At 48.3% G+C, this 20,803-nt stretch overlaps 1 protein-coding gene and 1 long non-coding RNA gene across 2 annotated transcripts; one reads left to right on the forward strand and one right to left on the reverse strand.

The window, feature by feature from the left end:
• The first annotated feature begins 981 nt into the window (after window positions 1–981).
• LOC115655135 (zinc finger protein 501-like) lies at window positions 982–18,192 on the forward strand. The gene is made up of 5 exons (XM_030570302.1): window positions 982–1,504; window positions 2,074–2,162; window positions 2,963–3,089; window positions 16,528–16,641; window positions 17,008–18,192. Exons 2-5 carry the CDS (start codon window positions 2,121–2,123, stop codon window positions 18,123–18,125), a joined length of 1,401 nt encoding a protein of 466 aa, XP_030426162.1. The 5' UTR covers window positions 982–1,504; window positions 2,074–2,120; the 3' UTR covers window positions 18,126–18,192.
• LOC115655136 lies at window positions 11,824–18,897 on the reverse strand. The gene is made up of 4 exons (XR_004001335.1): window positions 18,495–18,897; window positions 14,221–14,499; window positions 14,014–14,035; window positions 11,824–12,686 (listed from the first exon to the last, which is right to left on the reverse strand). It is a non-coding gene; the product is annotated as an uncharacterized LOC115655136 (long non-coding RNA).
• Between the last annotated feature and the right edge of the window lie 1,906 nt (window positions 18,898–20,803).

Below are 20,803 nucleotides of genomic sequence, written 5' to 3' on the forward strand. Positions count from 1 at the left end.
ACTCTACCCAAGGTTTAAGGAATCTGAAATGCCTTCCAAAATCTGAGAGGGACAAGGTATGGAGCATGCTTTCAGATGTCTTAAAAGAGCAATATCCAATGTGGAAACTACAGAAATGGAACCACCAAAAAAGAAAATCAATCTTCTTGGTGGCATCTGACTCAGAAGATGAAAATGAACATGGGTCATTCCATACTGCTTTGGATCATTATCAAGCAGAACCCATCATGAGCATGGTTGCATGTCCTCTGGAATGGTGGTTGATGCATGACACTTAAGTATGTTGCAACACCAGCTACAAAAGTGCCATGCAAATGCCTGTTCTCACTTTCAGGTGACATTGTAAACAAGAAGCAGGCAGCATTGTCTCCTGTAAATGTAAACAAACTCGTTTGTCTGAGCGATTGGCTGAGCAAGAAGTAGATCTGAATGAACTTGTAGGCTCTAAAGTTTTACACAGTTTTATTTTTGAGTGCAGGTTTTTTTGTACATAACTCTACATTTGTAAATTCAGTTTTCACACTAAAGAAATTGCACTACAGTATTTCTATGAGGTAAATTGAAAAATACTATTTCTTTTGGGTTTTTTACAGTGCAAGTATTTGTCATAAAAATAAATATAAAATGAGCACTGTACACTTTGATTTCAATTACAACACAGAATACAATGTATTTGAAAATGAGAGAAAACATCCAAAAATATTTAATTATTAACAGAGCAATTAATCCTGATTAACATTTTTAATTGCTTGAACAGCTCTAGCCTTTAGTTATTATCTGAACAGTGTCCCTGAGTGTGTGAGTTTCCCTGGTGCCTCCCCACGAGGTAAAGTGACACAGGTCCTGTCTCTGGAAGCACAGACGTTAATTGCAGACCTGCCCCCATGGAGGGGTGACAAAGCAGGGGTGGGGAGGGGCGGCAGCAGCGCAGTTACTCAGCGAGGCCGGTGCCTGGCATGAAGCAGAGCCCCTGTGAGATCCCTGGGGCAACGGGGGGGCGGGGAGGGAGTCTGTGACGCTCAGCCCAGAGTGATGCAGTAAAGGAGCTGGGAACCTCCTTCCCCCTTTATTTCTCCGTCTGCTCCTCTCAGTCTCTCTCTGCTTTCCCTTTATATCCCCTTCCCCCTCTGGCCGGGAGAGCCAGTCACTTCCCGCGAGCTGGACTAGCTCCTCCTGGGACGCGCGGAAACGGGGCGGGTTCCAGCAGGACAAGCCTCCGGCTCCGCAGCTCTGCAGCCCGGGCTGGTGTTGAAGGACACAGGAAGGGGCTGGAGCAGCAGAGCAGGCTGGAGCGGAGGGTGCTGCTGGGAGGAAGGAGGCAGCAATCGAGGAGAACAAAGAGCGGAGCTGGCTGCTGTTTGCATTGGGGTCAGAGAGCCGGGCTAAGTAGCTGCTACTTCTCCTTTGCTGGGGGAGACCTGCATTGCAACTCCCGAGGGGGGCTTTCTCCAGTGGAAACCAGATCCGGGCTCTGCCCACCCCAGCCCTGAGCCGAAGACTGCAGGTAAGTGACCTCGGGGACAGGGGTAACATTGATTCTACACAAACAGCCCCTCCTGGGAGCAGGGAGCCCCTGCAGCAGCGGATCCAGCCATGGGCGAGGGAAAACCCCAAGAATGAGGCTGTCCCAGTTAGAGGGAGGGGGGCAGGGGATAGAGGAGAGAGCATGAGAGGGGCAGTGGGAGAAATAAGTGGGGAGGGAGTGGCCCAGATCTGTCACATGCCCTGACACGTGTATTGCAGATTCACAGTCCTGTGGGCAAGGTGAGGTGCAGAGAGAGGAGAAGCCAGTCCCTGGTTCCCTTGGGGCTGTGGCAGGGGAATCCCCCAAAGTGCCTCCTTTGGTTCTGTTCTTTCCTAGCAGAGATGGTGTCACTGGGAGGGTTTAAACATGTCTCGGTGGTGGGTTCAAGTCCTAGTGGAGGAGCTATGGCTGTGCTGGGTTAAAGCTTGTTCCCAGCATGTCACAGTCTGGAACATCTGTCTGCAGGGAAAGAGCTGGTGGGACTTGTGATGTGGAATTAAGCAAAGTCTGTTTAGAAATCTCCCAAGCTGCCCTTCTCGCCCTGACAGGCTGCAGAGGACTGTCCCTGTTTCACGCCGGCTTGGCTCAGCCTCCAATGGGACAGGGAAGGGGAATGGCTGCAGTGGAGCCTGTTCAGGTAAGGATTGTTGAGGAGTTCCGGGAGAGGGGCAGTAAATACTACGGTGACCAGATGTCCGGATTTTATAGGGACAATCCCGATATTTGAGCTTTTGTTTTATATAGGTGCCTATTACCCCCCACTCCCTGTCCCGATTTTTCACACTTGCTATCTGGTTGCCCTAGTAAATACACAGGAGGTGAGAGCGTCTGGGCAGTTTGCTCTGGAGCTGGGAGGGGGCAGGAAACATGGACAGAGTGTGACAGACCTGCTGGAACTAATTTAACCCAGGCCTAGATTCCAGGAACAGACCCATGGGCATTGGGATAGAAAATCCACGATTTGAAGAACAGGAAACAACCCCCCTGGACAGGGCTGGGAAAACTTACCAGGCTCCCAGTGCTGGAGCGAGAACCTGCCAGCCAGAGGCTATGATGAGATAAGAAGGGGTACCCACCACTGCTGCTTAGGGGAAATGACCTGCCCCTCACATGCTGCTGCTGGCAATTGGGAGGGTTTTGGGATTCTTACCCTGGAGCTGAACCTGGACCCTGCCAACCTGGCTGGCTGCGTCAGCCTCTGGCTAATAGGTGTCTGATGAATGTGAAGACCCTGCCCCCTCTGTTTGCTGGGAGGAACGAGAGGCTCTGTCTTTCTCTCCTCACCCTGATGCCTGCTGGCTTCTCTGAGCAGGGAGGGGGTGTGACTATGGGGACTGTGCCTCCCCAGAACTTACATTTTCCTAGCCCTGCTTCCCCATGACTAGGGGGCTGTCTCTGGGGCAGCAGGTATTGAGTGGGGGGCTCTTGCTCTTTCAGGGGCTGGTGACCTTCGAGGAGGTGGCTGTGTATTTCACCAGGGAGGAATGGGCTTTGCTGGACCCTGCTCAGAGAGCCCTCTACAGAGATATCATGCAGGAGAATTATGAGAATGTGACCTCGCTGGGTAAGGATTCCTATCCCCTCAGCTATTAGCAGGGGAAATGAAGAGTTAAGTTCATGTCACTCCCACAGTGCAACCTCTACTCTGCCCTGTTTCAGCAACAGCCTGACATGCCAGTGACACACATGCTAACGCTCTGCCCTCCCCACTACAGAACACTTTGGGAACAGAGCACATGACAGCGTAGCACAAAGTCTAACATCTTCTCTTTGCTAAGGGAAAACTTGGGTTCATTTCCATTGTAGCAGACAGAAGCTCCCATCCCCGGGCTACAGTTAAAACACAGAGTCTACTGCACAAGAAGCATATCAGACTAGCAAAACATTACCACCCCTTTCCCCTTCCCATGGGGATTCCTTCTGAGTCATTGCCTTCACTGAGCCTTCACGGAGACCATTAGCATGTATGTCACCAGACTCCTGACAATTCCCATGGTGAAAACTTTGTGCACCTTTGAAGGTTGGGTCAATAATACTCAGCACTGAAATGAGGCAGACTTGGTCCCTCAAGGTTCATTTGCACCTCTCTTCATATCACAGTTACATCTCTCCCAACCTGTTCCAATTAATCCCTGCACTATTCAGTTACAGTTAGCGCAGTGCACATAGCTGAGGTGCATGCAGATCAATGCTGGTATTGCAGCTGGTGGAACACAATACCAGTCTTTTCTCATATCTGTTATAGACTGAGATTTTTATGGTCAAAAGGGACAAAGGTCATCTACTCTAACCTGTAGCATAATACCGGCCATAGAATTACATCCACTTACCAGTTTATTGAGCTGAATACCTTGTGTTGACTAAATCATCCTCTAGAAAGGCATCCTATTGTGATTTCAAGAGATGGAGAATCCTTCACGTCCCCTGGTAGTTTGTAAACCTTTGCACCTTTACTGAGCTATTTCCAATGGCTATTGCCAGCTCCAGGGCTAGCGGGTGAGGGCAGAGTTAAGGATGCATTGCAAGGGTGGCGTGTACTTGAACTCTGTTTCCTTGTTTTCAAAGGTTTAGCCACATTTGAAATGAGGCAGTGCTGGGCAATGTTAAATGATGTTTTTTAAAATGGACTTTGTTGACACTATAACTGTGTCTACACCAGAGCTCCTGCTGCCAGAGCTATGTGGGATAGGGATGTGATTTCTCACACCCCTCACTGACATAGCTATGCTGGTGAAGTTTTTAAGTGCAGGCCAGGTCAAAGCCTGCCTGTGGATTATAGAGCACTTGAAAATATTGCTCTCAACTGAGAAATATTGGTATCAGAGCAAAACTTCCACAAGGAACTCCTGCCAACACACACTATCTGGAAGCTGTTAGACGTAGGACTCAAACACAAGGATGTACCTTAGCATCAATGGCCACAGCATGTCCCTTGAGCCAGTTCTGTTAGAGCAGATTACTGAAAACCCTCTGGCTCTGAACAGAGTCTTGGTCTTCCTGCCTGTGCATTTCAGTCACTTTGACTTGTCTGTTTGGCTCATGGTGATCTGAAATTCCAAATGCTACAACTATTAATGCTGACTTGGGAAATCTTTACAGAGGAGCACCATCTCTGCTATAGTTAAAGTTCAGCATTGCTTTCTGTTTAAAGGCTGACCATTCTGACTGCCCTAAAATCCACATGCTTATTTGGATTGGCTTGAAATGTGCTGCTGTTCAGGGGAGTGCTCAGCAGGGGTAGTGGCCCAAGGATGGGGTTATTTGACAAAGTGTTCTTGAGACAGAGACTCCTCTAAAGCAGCTTTTTCCAAAATCAGCTTGCTCTTATAACATTTTCTTGCACATAACTGGGCCTCAGATTAACCTGAGGGAGCCCTTCAATATTTTATTCCCTAATAAACACTGGCTTGTTGTGAAGAGCCTCTCTTGCGTTGCTGCAGCTACCTACTGTTTGCATCACCCCCTAAAGAGAGGGGACTCTCTTGGACTCACTGGAGAGCCCTGGTGAGAAAAAGGGGTGCTGCCACTAGGCCCACACTCAGAGAAGTGGAGATGTGGAGCTTGACATCCAGGAACTAAGCTTAGGGTCTAGCACATTAAAGGGAGCAGTCCCAAGAGAGACCATAGAAAGGCTGTGGCATCTAATGCTCTGTAAATCCATGGCATCCCTCTCTCTGAATCCCTCCATTGGTTTCCCCATTTCTGTCCCCTCAAACCTAAGCTGCTCATCTTAGTGGTAAATCCTTTCACAGCTTGTCTGCATCTGATGTATAATTTCTGATTCAGCACTGAGATGCCAGCTCCCACCTGTGATCCGCCAGGGATGCCAGCCTCCATCACTCACTTGTTAAATGTTCAAACTATCTGCTTCATGCTTTTGCTCCTGCTGGGAGGAGCTCTCCATACACCTCCAGAAAGCTACCTCACAATCCTTCTTCAGGGTCCAGCTGGTGGCAGGCTGGAGAGAGGAAGGCTTGGGGTAAAGCGCTCTTATGAGTTGGGAGGGTTGGGGCCAGTGGGGATGTCTTGAAGCAGCTGCTGTAGGGAGTTGGGTGCCATGGAGGGCTAGGAGCAGTGAGAGGAAGTTGGATCAGGAGCTCAAGAAGCTGGGAGGGTTGAGGGTGTGAGTAAAGGGAGGGTGGATGCCAGGTGCTCCAGGAAAGGGGGGTGCTAGCAGTGGGAGGGAGGGGACACTTTTTTGGCAGGAACAAGGAACATTTAGAATGAATATTGGGATGGGAAGTGGGTGGGAAGCAGGAGACTGGGGGAACGGGTACCAAACAGGGCTGTGGGCGATAGGAAGGGAGAGAACACAAGAAGCAGGTGCTCCTGTCCCCAGGTGTCCAGAACTACAGATCTTGAATGCTGGTCCATGGGGCTCTTAGCAGTTAGTAAGTTCCACCTGCCACCCAGGGACCTGCCAGCAGTTGTCAGACTAGAAGCCAAACCCTGACAGAGGATTCCAGCTGATTGGTGGAACGCTAGGGGTCCTGATTTGTCCCCATCTTCTACTTAACCCAAGCACAGACACAAGAAATTGTCCCTGCAGCTGGGTTTCCCCTGCTGAGGGCTGCTTCCCTTGTGATACCTGCTCCAGCTGTCTGACTCTGATCGCTTGGTAACTGACCCTGCTGCCTCCTGGCACTTGACTCCTGGTTTTGCCCTCTGGCCTGTCTCAGCATCCGACCTCCTGATATCTGACCCAGGCCATGTCTACATCTAAAATTTTGCAGCGCTGGTTGTTACAGCTGTATTAGTACAGCTGTATAGGGCCAGCGCTGCAGAGTGGCCACACTTACAGCAACCAGCGCTGCAAGTGGTGTTAGATGTGGCCACACTGCAGCGCTGTTGGGCGGCTTCAAGGGGGGGTTCCGGGACGAGAGAGCAAACCGGGAAAGGAAACCAGCTTCGCCGCGGTTTGCTCTCTCGGTCCCGGAGCCAGCCAGCAAACCGCAGGGAAGGAGACCTGCTTGCTCGGGGTTCCGGGACCGAGAGAGCAAACCGGGAACGCCGCGGTTTGCTCTCTCGGTCCCGGAGCCACCCAGCAAACCGCAGGGAAGGAGACCTGCTTGCTCGGGGTTCCGGGACCGAGAGAGCAAACCGGGAAAGGAAACCAGCTTCGCCGCGGTTTGCTCTCTCGGTCCCGGAACCCCGAGCAAGCAGGTCTCCTTCCCTGCGGTTTGCTGGCTGGCTCCGGGACCGAGAGAGCAAACCGCAGCGTTCCCGGTTTGCTCTCTCGGTCCCGGAACCCCGAGCAAGCAGGTCTCCTTCCCTGCGGTTTGCTGGGTGGCTCCGGGAATGCGAGAGCAAACCGCGGCGAAGCTGGTCTCCTTTTCCGGTTTGCTCTCTCGGTCCCGGAACCCCGAGCAAGCAGGTCTCCTTCCCTGCGGTTTGCTGGCTGGCTCCGGGACCGAGAGAGCAAACCGGGAAAGGAAACCAGCTTGATTACCAGAGGCTTCCTCCTTCCACGGAGGTCAAGAAAAGCGCTGGTAACTGTCTACATTGGATTACCAGCGCTGGATCACCAGCGCTGGATCCTCTACACCCGAGACAAAACGGGAGTACGGCCAGCGCTGCAAACAGGGAGTTGCAGCGCTGGTGGTGCCCTGCAGATGTGTACACCTTCAAAGTTGCAGCGCTGTAACTCCCTCACCAGCGCTGCAACTTTCTGATGTAGACAAGCCCTCAATCTGATGCCCGATTCCTGGTCTGACCACTAGGTCATAGAATCATAGAGTAGTCCAACCCTCTGCTCAAAGCAGGACCAATCCCCAACTAAATCATCGCAGCCAGGGCTTTGTCAAGCCTGACCTTAAAAACCTCTAAGGAAGGAGATTCCACCACCTCCCTAGGTAACCCATTCCAGTGATTCACCACGCTCCTAGTGAAAAAGTTTTTCCTAATATCCAACCTGAACCTCCCCCACTGCAACTTGAGACCACTACTCCTTGTTCTGTCATCTGGTACCACTGAGAACAGTCTAGAGCCATCCTCTTTGGAAAATCCTTTCAGGTAGTTGAAAGCAGCTATCAAATTCCCCCTCACTCTTCTCTTCTGCAGACTAAACAATCCCAGTTCCCTCAGCCTCTCCTCATAAGTCATGTGCTCCAGCCCCCTAATCATTTTTGCTGCCCTCCGCTGGACTCTTTCCAATTTTATCACAGCCTTCTTGTAGTGTGGAGCCCAAAACTGGACACAGTATTCCAGATGAGGCCTCACCAATGTCAAATGGAGGGGAATGATCACATCCCTCGATCTGCTGGCAATGCCCCTACTTATACAGCCCAAAATGCCATTAGCCTTCTTGGCAACAAGGGCACACTGTTGACTCATATCCAGGATCTCGTCCACTGTAACCCCTAGGTCCTTTTCAGACTGCCTGCATCCTGGTTGTGACACTAGGGGTGGGTGGGGGAAGAGCTGAGAGCAGTAAGAGGAAGGGGAGTGAGTATCCTAGTGAGTGACAGGCCTAGCTGCACCTCTCTCCCCTTCTTGGTCTCTCTGAGTGCCCCCCTTCAGCTGTCAAGCCTTGTGCCTTTCCTTCTGGAGTAGAATTCTGCTGTTCTCCTGCTCCTGGATTGGGCCCTAAGCTGCAATACCCTGTGTATGAGCCATGTTTACCCAGCAGGTCAGGCTGAGTGGTGACACGTTCTGCAGTCTAGGATCAGTGGTGCAGAGTTACAAAACAGCCACCTTAAACACTGCTGTGGTTTGATTTTGCAGGAGGAAAGAAGTATGAGAGAAGAGGATTTTAAAATAGCAAATAGGCTTCATCATGCCTGCCATTCTAAAGGCTTACCGTCCCCTCATGGTCACCTAGGGAGGTCTAATGTCTGCTGATTCCCTAGTGAGGTCCCTGTTTCTGCCTCTTTCACTCTATCACCTAATCACCTGTTCCCTTTTTGGGAGCGAGTCCCTTTTTAAACTGCTCCAGTCCTTTTGATCTTCTTGGCTCCAGGCCATGGCCCTGCTCAGCTAATCCAGTTCTATAAGTTGGCTGGAGCCAGGAGGTAGAATATTCCAAGCTAATATTTCAGGCATTTTCTCTTATCAACCCTTAAGCAATTAATAAGGGGTGTCTCATGTTGAGCCACTCTTCGTCCTTTCCTGCTTGTTTTCCTTGCAGTGTCCCTATTAAACTAAACCAGCATAGTAATACAGTCAGTATCCCAATAGCCAGGCCAGGGTTCAGTATTCATCAGTACTACACAGTAGCTCCAGCTCTGTCACAGGGGGTGTGGAGAAATAGGGCTGAGGCTGTGTCTACACTGCAGTGTAAGCTCAGATTCAGACTCAGGCTCAAGCCCAACCCCCATTCCTTCTGCACACAGATCTATCTGACTCAGGCCAGTAAGCTCTCAGGACCCAGGCCCTTGGACCTGGCCAGGGCAGTGATTCTGAGCCCAAGTCTCGGAAGCTCCATCATTCTGCAGTGTGGAAGCAAGTCAAGTCCAGGTCCCCCAACTCATATCCTGAGCATCCAGCAATGCTATCCCACAATCCCATGGGCTAGTGTTCCTTGGCCTTTCTGTCTCAAGACTAGCCAATCAACTCCCAGGAAATGGAAGCACGTCCCTGGTTCAAGTACAACTGCACATCCTATAACCCTGCCATTTTAGTGTGACCGCTGAACTGCAAACGGCTCTGGCCAGCGACAACAGCTTTTGCTGTGGCCACCAACAAGACAAGTACTTTGCCCAGCGTGCTGCTGCATGGTCACAGGACTACAGTCAGATTCTGGTGAATCTCTGGGGCGAAGTGAGCAAGACACTGGACTTCAGTAAAAGCATCAAAAACGACAATGTGCACCAAGAAATAGCAAACAGCCTGGCAGCACTGGGGATTACATGTGTCATGGTATAATTCCCCAATCTGAACCTTAGAGTCCAAAAGATGGGGTACCAGCATGAATTCCTTTAAGTTTAATTACCAGCTTAGATCTGATAGGCTGCCACCACCCAAAAATGTAGTGTCTTGGGGCACTCTGGTCCCCCCAAAAACCTTCCCTGGGGACCCCACGACCCAAATTCCTTGAGTCTCACAACAAAGGGGAATAAACCATTTCCCTTCCCCCTCCTTTCTTCCTCCCAGATCTTTCCCGCCCTGGGTACACTAGGAGATCACCGTGATTCAAATTCCTTGAATCACAACACACAGAAATCAGGTTTCTTCTCCCCCTCCCAGGCTTTCCGTCTCTGGGCTATCCTGGAGAGATAGACAGATTCAAGCTCCGTGAATCTAAAACACAGAGGAAATTCACCTTTCCTCCCCCACTCCTCCTTCCCTTCTCTCACCAATTCCCTGGGGAGTACAGACTCACTTTGAGCCATAACAAGGGGAAAAAAATAATTAATCAGGTCTTTTAAAAAGAAAAGCTTTTAATAAAAGAAAAAAAGTAAGAAATCTCTGTAAAATCAAGATGGAATATTACAGGGTCTTTCAGCTTATAAACACTAGAAAGAAGTCTCTCCCCAGCACAAATACCAGTCGAAATCCGTCCAGCAAAATACACATTTGCAATACAGAAAACAATCAAAAGACTATAACCGCCTTTTCTACTTAATACTCACTATTCTGAATATATAAGAGACTGTAGCAGGGAGATTGGCAAGAAACCTGGTTGCACGTCTAGTCCCTTTCAGGACCCCGAGAGAACAAAGCAAAACCCAAAAAACACAAACAAAGACTTCCCTCCACCGAGATTTGAAAGTATCTTGTCTCCTGATTGGTCCTCTGGTCAGGTGTTCCAGGTTTACTGTTTGTTAACAGGTAAAAGAGACATTAACCCTTAACTATTTGTTTATGACAATATGGACCAGTGACCGGTGCAGAGAGCAGAGTAAGTGGCTCAAAAGCCACCGGAAAGCCAGAGAACTGCATCTCTGGGAGCCCCCCATCCTCTTTATCTCATTTACAATGACTTTCATCAGGTGCTGGGTGCTTGCTGAGCACTGAGATCCCAGAAATTCACAATAGTCTGGTCAGCTGGGATGACAACCTTCTGACACTCAATTTCATAGAGCTCCTGAGGGGAGCCAGCAGCCACCAGATCAGGCTAGCAAAGTGTCTCTGGCTGCTCCGACCAGTCTCTGAGCAGCTAGCTGCAGCATGTCTTGGGTCCATACTCAGAGGAGCTGTTTGATGACCCCTTGGAGGAGTAGTCTGCTGTGGAACTCACAGCAGAAACAGAAGAGGCCAAAGTAGTCCTGGAGCTTGGTAAGTTTCTGGCTCCATGTCAGTTGTTATTAATGTATGAATGGGAGGGATTTCTGGACTGTGACCAAATGCAATTTTTATTACAAGCTGCAGGTGTAACGAAGCAGCCTCTGACGGGATACAACTGAGAGTATCAATTCAGGACAGATTGCTTAGAGCAGGACAGTTACAGCCCAAACCAGCCAAACAGAGGATTTTGGTTTTACCCCACTGGCTAAGCAGAAGTGATACAAGCAGTTCCCTCAGATACTCCAGTTCCCTTGTATCACCATCAGCACTGCTCCTTATAAGGGCCAAATGGTTATGAAAAGCAATACCCCAGTGAAAGAAAAAAAAGGTTATTCTGATCCTAAAGGACCAAATCCCAGACCCAGGTCAATATGCAAGTCACATCTTACCTACAAATCATGCTGTTGCCAATTCTTTAGAATCTAAAATCTACAGGTTTATTAATAAAAAGAAAGAAATATAGATGAGAGCTAAAATTGGTTAAATGGAATCAATTGCATACAGCAATGGCAAAGTTTTTGGTTCAGGCTTGTAGCAGTGATGGAATAAACTGCAGGTTCAAATCAAATATCTGGAGTACATCCATGGCTTGGATGGGTCATTCAATCCTTTGTTCAGAGCTTCAGTTTGTAGCAAAGTTCCTCCAGAGGTAAGAAGCAGGATTGAAGACAAAATGGAGATGATGCAGCTGCCCTTTATGGTCCTTTTGCCATGTGGCTTGTGCTTCCTTTGTTCCAAACAAGCCACCCAGCACACGGAATGGAAAAACCTTAGAGTTCTGTCCATAGGCATGTCCCTGCATGTCTTGCTGAGTCATAAGGTGTATCTACCTTCTCTTAATGGATCAGTTGTATAGCTGATGGTCCTTAATGCGTCATCAAGCAGGCTATGCAGTGCTGATGCCAAATTGTCTGGGTTGTCATCCAGAAGCATAGCACAAGTTTGAAATACAGACAGTATAGAGCCAATACTTATAATTTTAAATTAAAAAAGCTACCATAATCATAACCAGCAAATCATAACCTTCTCATAGACACCTTATTTGACCTCCTTTGTACAAGATTTGGTACCACTATAGGACCTTGGTTGCAATAATGATCTATACAGTCACAGTTCATGTCAATAACATCACAGCAGGTATCGGCATATATCTACTTATGGCAGAATGCATGCCAGTGCCTTGGCATCTCTCACTCCCCCAACACCATGTGGAATTCAGAATAAGACTGGAAAGATCAAACAACAGATTAACAAGCATTTAACATTATTTTTTTATTATATACTTACATGTTCTTACAAAGATGCGCAGGAGGGTTAAAAGTAAGATCCTTATATAGCCTTCCCTTTTAGTACGTCACACTATACAGACTGGCCATGCCACAGCATAACGAGCCATCTGTAAACTGTACTGGGCAAGGGGGAAACGTAGTGTATTCCCTTTCCAAAATATGGCAGGGAGTTTGTAGACAGTCCACAAATACGCCGGGGAAAGGGGTGGAGGTAGCTGTGCAGTTCTTTGAGAATCCGTATTACTGTGTGTGTTTGCATGTAGTCCAGAGGTAGATGTACTCAGAGCAGGGTCTATCATAAGTCATAGGAAGGCAGTAATCCATGCGGACGCTAACCTAACCCAACCTTCTGTTGATTCCCTCATGAATTTTGACCCAATCCCAGGTGCTGATGGTGCAAACTTTTCCCATAGGAGGAACTCCAGATAAGTAGTCACATTTCGGGGAAGGGTATATTTCTCGGGCCTTCCGCTATAGAACACCAGCCAACTCCACTCATAGATGTGTTGCTAAGTCACCATAAGCTTGAAAACCTCTGTGGCAGACACGGCTTGCTTGTCATCGGTACCTTGGAACAGAATGTCCTTTTGCCATTCAGGAACCTCTAGGATTTTGATGTCCTCCAGAATGTGGAATGCCTGAAAGGACTAAGAAAACTTAGGTAGTAAACCACATCAACTCCCCCCTCAACTTCCTTGTGACATACTGGGGTACAATCCTGACCAGTGGGGGTTTTTGTTACCCCTGCCCTGTAATCTGGGGTGCCTTGCAATGCCTTGCTGCTTTAGCCTCCAACCTGGACTGCTCACAAACAGCCACCAGCATGCTGTCACGTATGTATTTGTGGAACTGCAGCCTGCCAGTCATACCCCAGCTCTCACCAGCCATGGTTGTACTGCAGGGTGACCCCATCACACTCCCAGTCCCGGATTTCCCCCAGAAATGTATGTCCTGTACAGCCCAGCCCTCTCCTGGGCAGTCCGATTATATTATATTATGTCCATTATTCCTTTAAAGCAGGGGTGGCCAATCTGAGCCTGAGAAGGAGCCAGAATTTACCAATGTACATTGCCAAAGGGCCACAGTAATACATCAGCAGCCCCTCATCAGCGCCCAGTGCCTCCCACCCACCGGCAGTCCTGCCGATCAGGTGTTTCATGGCACGCAGGTGGCTTGGGGCAGGGGGGAGGAGTAAGGGCACGGTGGCTCAGGGGAGGGGGCAGGAAGGGGTGGAGTGGGGGCAGGGCCTCCTGCAGAGCCAGGGGTTGAGCAGTGAGCACCCCCCAGCAGATTGGAAAGTTGGCACCTGTAGCTCCAGCCCTGGTCGGTGCCTATAGAAAGAGCTTATATTAACTTCTGAACAGCCGCATGTGGCTCTGGAGCCACAGGTTGGCCACCCCTGCTTTAAAGGAATAAATACTGTAGCAAATTGCCAGCACTATTATGTTGGGTCTCACGCTTTCTCTTCTTTGGTGGGGGTTCAGGGCACCATTTCTTGCCCCTGGATTGGAATATTAACTGCCCCACTAGTGTCCTAGAGGAGGAGAGTGGAGCGGGAGGGACCTGGGGATAGTGGTAAACCACTTGAACTGATGGTTTCTTCCCCTGGGCTACTTCCCTCTCCTACCCTTCAGCTTGTGGGGGCTTCCTGCCCTCCCTCTGCACAAGCCAGGTGCCCCTTTACCTAGGGTCTTGGACTTCTTAGCCCACCGCAGCACTTCTCCAAATTGTCCTGTGCTTCTCTTCAAAGTGTTCTCTGCTCTTAACACCAATCCTCTCTGCTCCAACACCCACATTGTCTGATTGAAGCGGGGTTTTTTATCATGTGACTGACTGCAGGTGCTCTAATTGGCTTCAGGTGCTCTAGTTAATCTATAGCAAACTTTCTTTCCCTAACAGGGAATAAGGCTCCCTTCTAACCCTCTCCTGCTGCCCTCTGGCCATGCTGTATCACAACACATAAATGTTTATTACCTTAAATAGGGTTATCCAGAGCCTGTAATTTAAACACACTGGATTAGATAAAACAGTAGGAAGTTTATTAACTACAAAGAGAGAGCTTTTAGGCGAGTACAAGTAATGAGGCTAAAAAGTTGGAAATGTTTAAAAGAAAAATAAAGATAGGCACTAGAAAGTGTTTTAACTTATCAAACTGTATTAGATTGGAGCAAAGTTTCTCACCACATGCTTCCAGCAGTGTTACTGACCAAACTCTTCAGGTTAGGATCCCTCCCCCAGATTCCAACAGCTGTTTTCTTTGTCTTCTCGGGTGCAGAGAACTGGAAGGTCTGAGAATATACTGAATCTGAATTTTACAAAGTATCATTTTTTCAGCCTTGACATTCCACAGGTCCTTTTTTCTGGAGATGCACTGAACCTTTTCTGAGACAATAATGAACTGTTTGATGTCTCTTCTCATGCTTGTCCACCTTTGCAGCTGAATCCCAGTCCAGTAGAAGCCTAGGATAGAATCATAGACTCAGAAGATTAGGGTCGGAAGAGACCTCAGGAGGTCATCTAGTCCAATCCCCAACTAAATCATCCCAGCCAAGGCTTTGTCAAACTAGGCCTTAAAAATTTCTAAGGATGGAGATTCCATCACTTCCCTAGGTAACCCATTCCAGAGCTTCATCACCCTCCTAGCAAAATAGTTTTTTCCTAATATCCAACCTAAACCTCCCCCACTGCAACTTGAGACCATTACTCCTTGTTCTGTCATCTGCCACCACTGAGAACAACCTAGCTCCATCCTCTTTGGAACCTCCCTTCAGGTAGTTGAAGGTTGCTATCAAATTCCCCCTCACTCTGCTCTTCTGCAGGCTAAATTAGCCCAGTTCCCTCAGCTGCTCATCGTAAGTCATGTGCCCCAACCCTCTAATCATTTTCATTGCCCTCCGCTGGTTTCTCTCCAATTTGTCCACATCCTTTCTGTGGTGGGGGGCCCAAAACTGGACACGATACTCTAGATGTGACCTCACCAATGCTGAATATAGGGGAATAATCACTTCCCTCGATCTGCTGGTAGTGCTCCTACTAATGCAGCTCAATATGCTGTTAGCCTTTTTGGCAACAAGGGCTCCATGTCAAAGTATCATGGAGCAGTCACGGAGAAAGCATGTCTGTGATGAGCTTATGATGGACATCCTGGACAGGGCCAACAAGGAGGAACAATACCAAAAGGGAAAAGATTCATGGCACATGGAAAGGCAAAAAGCAGGCACGAGAAGAAATGCAGCATGCAAGTAGAGACTTGCAGTGCAATCTCTGGATTGGAAACGTCCCCTGAAGGAGGAAGATAGCAGCAGAAAGATGTGTTAGAGAGGCTGCTTGAGGTCACGGCTAGGAGAGTTCAGGCTCCTGTTCCCACCCGCACCATGTCCTGAATCCCCTCCATGGTACCACAAACTTATTGGACAGCACCAGGGTTGGATGGCCCATGGTCATCCTCATGCATGTGACCTGATGCTGGAGGGTCGGGGCTAGTTGCTCACAAAGCTCCAGCAATGTAGTTTTCTTCATGCAAAAGTGCTGAACCCACTGCTGGTCCTTGCGGGTCTGCATGATGATGTGATCCCACCAATCTGTGCATGTGGCCCTGCTTCCGAAGCACCTGTCTGCATAGCGAGCACCAGTGGCTATCACCAAGAGTAGTGAGCCAGTGTCAGCCAGTTCCAGGCTGCCATATCTGTGTCATCATCATCCTGTGGCGGGTGCCTTCAGTAGATCAGAAAATGCCAGTGAAATGTTCGCCAGTATCTCATGCATACTCTGCCTATTTCCTGACACAGGAGTGAAAGCAGAAGCAGGACAAGCTCTTCCCCGGGCACAAATGAGCACTTTCTTGGTGATGTCACAAGTTGGCAGTGAAACTTCTAGGAAATCAGAGAATCTCACTCCCCTCCTCCCCATCTGCATCAGCCACACTCACTCTTCCTTTCACGGTTCTTGAATCGTTTAGTCAGTCCTTCCCAAGGTCACGTGGTCTTATGCTTTTATTCACAATCTCCTTTTCCAGATAAATGAGAATCCTGAGCTTAGCATCTAATTCCCCAGACTTCTCCACAAGAGACTTTTCGTATACCCTGAGCTGCTGCATGTGATGGCATCCCCCACTCAATCCTATTCCATACTACACTGAACCCTGCCAGCCCATTCTTACTGGTCCCTGTTTCCCTATGACCTTTCATTGCTTTTGGGCCTCTCTCTGTTAGCAAGAAGCAGTTTCAGAGTGTCTAGAGTCTTCGCCCTTCTGGGACATGGAGTTATCTCTGTGTTTTAGGAGCCCTCTTGTCCATGATATCTGGCTGTGTGTGTTCCAGCAGAGATGGGGCTAGCTAAATACCTCATAAACAGAGTCACCTACACCTTTGAGAATTGGTGGAACTCACCCTGACATCTTATTGCTTTAAAATGGGCTGGTGTTAAAATAACAGAACTTTTTTTCCATGACTTAAGCTGATCTCCTTGGTTTTCTCCCCCCACAAGCAGGGTTTCCAGTTTCCAAACCCGATGTGATCTCCCAGCTGGAACAAAAGGATGAGCCATGGGTCTCAAATCTCCATGCTTCTGAAGAAAGAGAGATCCCGAAAGGTGCCTGCACAGGTGAGGTCATGAAACCAAGTCAAAAAGTCTCAGCGCCTAAAAGAAACAGTTGGGATTCCGTACAAAGACCTTGTGAGCTCTCCAAGTTCAGAGTTGTCCCCATCAGATGCTGCATCCTCAGCACAGATACCACTCATGGCTTCCTAGCTGTCCTGACTGACTCCTGGCAGAAGCTCCCTCCCTAACCTCCCTTCCGCTGTTTGGATGAGATGCAGAGGCAGATTTGATTCCCTCCTTTCTCCCTTATGAGGCAGAGTTTGGGGAAATACAGAGCCTGATTTTTTTTCCTTTCTCCTCAGCACTTACTTTGGTTTGTGCTTCCCTTTTCCATCCCTGTTTCTAAGGCTTCTCTCTCTGTCCTGGCAGGTGAGGGGATGGTGAATGAGAAAAAGGAACCGAATCCTCAGCCAGAAGTGGCTGAGCAAGTGGAACTGCATGTGTTATTAATGCAAAGATCCCAGTTGATTGTGTGCAGGAGTCATGAGCAGGGAAAAGCCTGTAAGAGTCAGCACAGACCAGAGAGGCAGCAGGGAACCCAGGCAGGGTGGGAAATGGGTAACTCCATTAATTATCGGGAAGTTTACGAAGACCACAAGGAAACCAGAGCCCAGAAGAGAATCTCCCTGGGAGACAGAAACAACACATGCACTGAGTGTGGGAAAAGTTTCAGTAGTCACTCACACCTTACTAAACATGAGAGAATCCACACTGGAGCCAGGCCCTATGGATGCTGTGAGTGCGGGAAAAGCTTCACTCTGAGCTCACACCTTATTATACATCAGCGAATCCACACAGGAGACAGGCCCTATGAATGTTGTGAATGTGGCAAAAGCTTCACTGACAGCTCAACCCTTATTAGACATGAGAGGGTCCACACAGGAGAGAGACCCTATGAATGCTGTGAGTGTGGGAAAAGCTTCACTCAGAGCTCAGCCCTTGTTACACATCAGAGAATCCACACAGGAGAAAGACCCTATGAATGCCATAAGTGTGGGAAAAGCTTCAGTCGGAGCTCAACTCTTATTACACATCAGAGCATCCACACAGGTGAGAGACCCTATGAATGCTGTGTGTGTGGGAAAAGCTTCAGTCAGAGCTCATCACTTATTACACACCAGAGAATCCACACAGGAGAAAGACCATATGAATGCTGTGAGTGCGGGAAAAGCTTCAGTTACCACTCAGACCTTGTTACACATAAGAGAATCCACACTGGAGAGAGACCCTATGAATGCTGTGAGTGCAGGAAAACCTTCTCTCGGCGCTCACACCTTAATACACATCAGAGAATCCACACAGGAGAGCGCCCCTATGAATGCTGTGAATGCAGGAAAAACTTCCGTCAGCTCTCAGCCCTTATTAGACATCAGAGAATTCACACGGGCGAGAGACCTTATGAATGCTGTGAGTGCAGGAAAAACTTCCGTCAAAGCTCAGCCCTTACTGCACATCAAAGAATCCACAAAGAAGACAAACAACATTAAACCCTTCTCTAGGCCCTCGTCCAGACTAACCCGTGGCATCGGCGGGTTAAAATCGATAGCTCGGGGATCGATATATCGCGTCTAGTCTGGATGCGATGTATCGATCCCCGAGCGCGCTTACATCGATTCCGGAACTCCATCAATCCGAACGGAGTTCCGGAATCGACACGGAGAGCCGCGGACATCGATGCAGCGCCGTCCAGACTGGTGAGTACCTCGATTTTAGAAGTTCGACTTCAGCTACGTTATTCTCGTAGCTGAAGTTGCGTATCTAAAATCGATTTTAATACCTAGTCTGGACGTGGCCTAGGGCTGACAAATATATATATATATTTTTGGACCAATCTTATTCACATTTCTATTACTGACCTTGATGCACAAGTTGGGAATGTGCTAATAAAATTTGCAGATGACACAAAGCTGGGAGGTATTGCCAATACCGAGGATGACCCAAATATAATACACAAATATCTGGACGACCTTGAAAACTGGAGAAAGAAATGGCAAGAAATTAAATAGTGCAAAGGGCAACGTCAGGCACTTGGGGACAATACAAGAATTTTTACCATAAACTGGAGACTAATCAGTTGGGAGCAACAGAGGAAGAGAAAGACCTGGGTGTATTGGTTGATCATAGGATGACAATGAGCGGACAATGTGATGTGGCCATGAAAAAGGCTAATGCAATCCTCAGATGCATCAGGTAAGATATTTCCAGTATAGACAAGGAAGTGTTAGTACTATTACACAAGGCACTGGTGAGACCTCATCTGGAATACTGTGTGCAGTTCTGGTCTCTCATGTTTAAGAAAGATGAATCCAAACTGGAACAAGTGTAGAGAAGGGCTACTAGGATGATCCAAGAAATGGAAAACCAATCTTATGAGAGAAGACTCAAGGAGCTTGGCTTGTTTAGCCTAACTAAATGAAGGCTGAGGGAGATATTGCTCTCTATAAATACATCAGAGGCATAAATACTGGGGATGGAGAGGAGTTACTTAAGTGCCAACGTTGAAACAAGAACAAAAGGATATTAACTGGCCATCAACAGGTTTAGGCTTGAAACTTGATGAAGGTTTGTAACCATCAGAAGAGTGAAGTTCTGGAACAGGGAAGCAGTGGGGGAAAAAACCTAACTGGCTTCAAGATTGAGCTTGATAAAGTTATTGAGGGGATGGGATGGTGAGCCTGCCTACAATGCCAGGTTGCCCATCTGAAACTGCTTGTAGCAAATATCTCCAATGACCAGAGAGGGGGGGAAGGGATAGCTCAGTGGTTTGAGCATTGGCCTGCTAAACCCAGGCTTGTGGGCTCAATCCTTGAGGGGGCCATTTAGGGAACTGTGGTAAAAATCTGGGGATTGGTCCTGCTTTGAGCAGGGGGTTGGACTAGATGACCTCCTGAGGTCCCTTCCAACCCTAATAGTCTATGATTCTGTGGGACACTAGATGGAGAGGGCTTTGAGTTAACTACAGAAAATTATTTACTGAGTGGCTGGTGGGTCTTGTCAACATGCTCAGGGTCCAAATGATTGCCATATTTGGGGTTGGAAAGGAATTGGCAGCTTGGCAGAGATCCTGGGGTTTTTTTTCGCCTTCCTTTGCAGCATGGTCATTTGCAGGTATAAATTAGAATAGATGGTGGATTCTCTATAACAGTGGTCCCCAACACAGTACCTGCGGGCACCATGGCGCCTGCTGGGGCATCTATGTGCGCCCATGTACTGGCTGGCAGACAAGCATCCGCCAAAATGCCGCCAAAAAGCAGCGTCACCAAGAGGCGTCGCTGCCAAAATGCCACTGATTTTTGGCGGCGGCGTCTCTTGACATTGCTGCTTCTCGGTGGCTCATCATCTGATGCCTGCCACCCGGAAAAGGTTGGGGACCACTGCTGTATAAGTTGAAGTCTTTAAATCATGATCTGAGGACTTCAATAACTCAGCCAAAGGTTAGGGGTCTATTATAGGAGTGAGTGAGCAAGGTTCTGTGGCCTGCAATGTGCACAAGGTCATATTAGATGATTATGATAGTTCTTGCTAGCCTTCAAGTCTATGAGCTACAGTGAGGTAAAATCTACCCGTTATTCTCATGTAAAATACAGCTATTCTTGCAGTAAAGGCAGAACCACGGCCACTGTACACAGGTCAGCTAGCACATTTTCTCATGACCTGAACTAAGCTTCATCCCTTCTCCTAGTCTAAACAATCCTGGAGCATCAGTGTTCCCCAACTGCACAGTGTCACCAAGTTCCCCCCGTGTCTCATTCTCAGTTGTTTTCGCATTGCTCTGGAGTGTGCTAAACAGCAGTTATTTTTGTACCATTTTTCTCATTTAAAATGTATTTAAATATAATAAAGAACAGGATCAGGGCAGCCCCTGTGACACTCCAAGGAGATGGGAGGAGTTAGAGGGATTCCCTTCTCCCCCACCTCCTTAGCATTGTTACCTTCTATCTGAACCATGTAGAGTTTATCTTCACAGTCTGCCCCTCCACCTCCCAAAGTGTCCCAAAGTGGTTTGATTCCTTTAATCTTAAATTAGACTCATTAGGGCAGGAGATGAAAGTGTCACAGACCTGGAATGAGAATTCAAATTGATCCAAAACACACTGGGGTCATTCTGAGTTTAAATCACCATTTCTGTCTATTGGCAAAGCCACTTCTGAGCCTTTTCCTGCTG

This window comes from Gopherus evgoodei, chromosome 7 (assembly GCF_007399415.2).
Source record: "Gopherus evgoodei ecotype Sinaloan lineage chromosome 7, rGopEvg1_v1.p, whole genome shotgun sequence".
NCBI lineage: Eukaryota > Metazoa > Chordata > Testudines > Testudinidae > Gopherus > Gopherus evgoodei.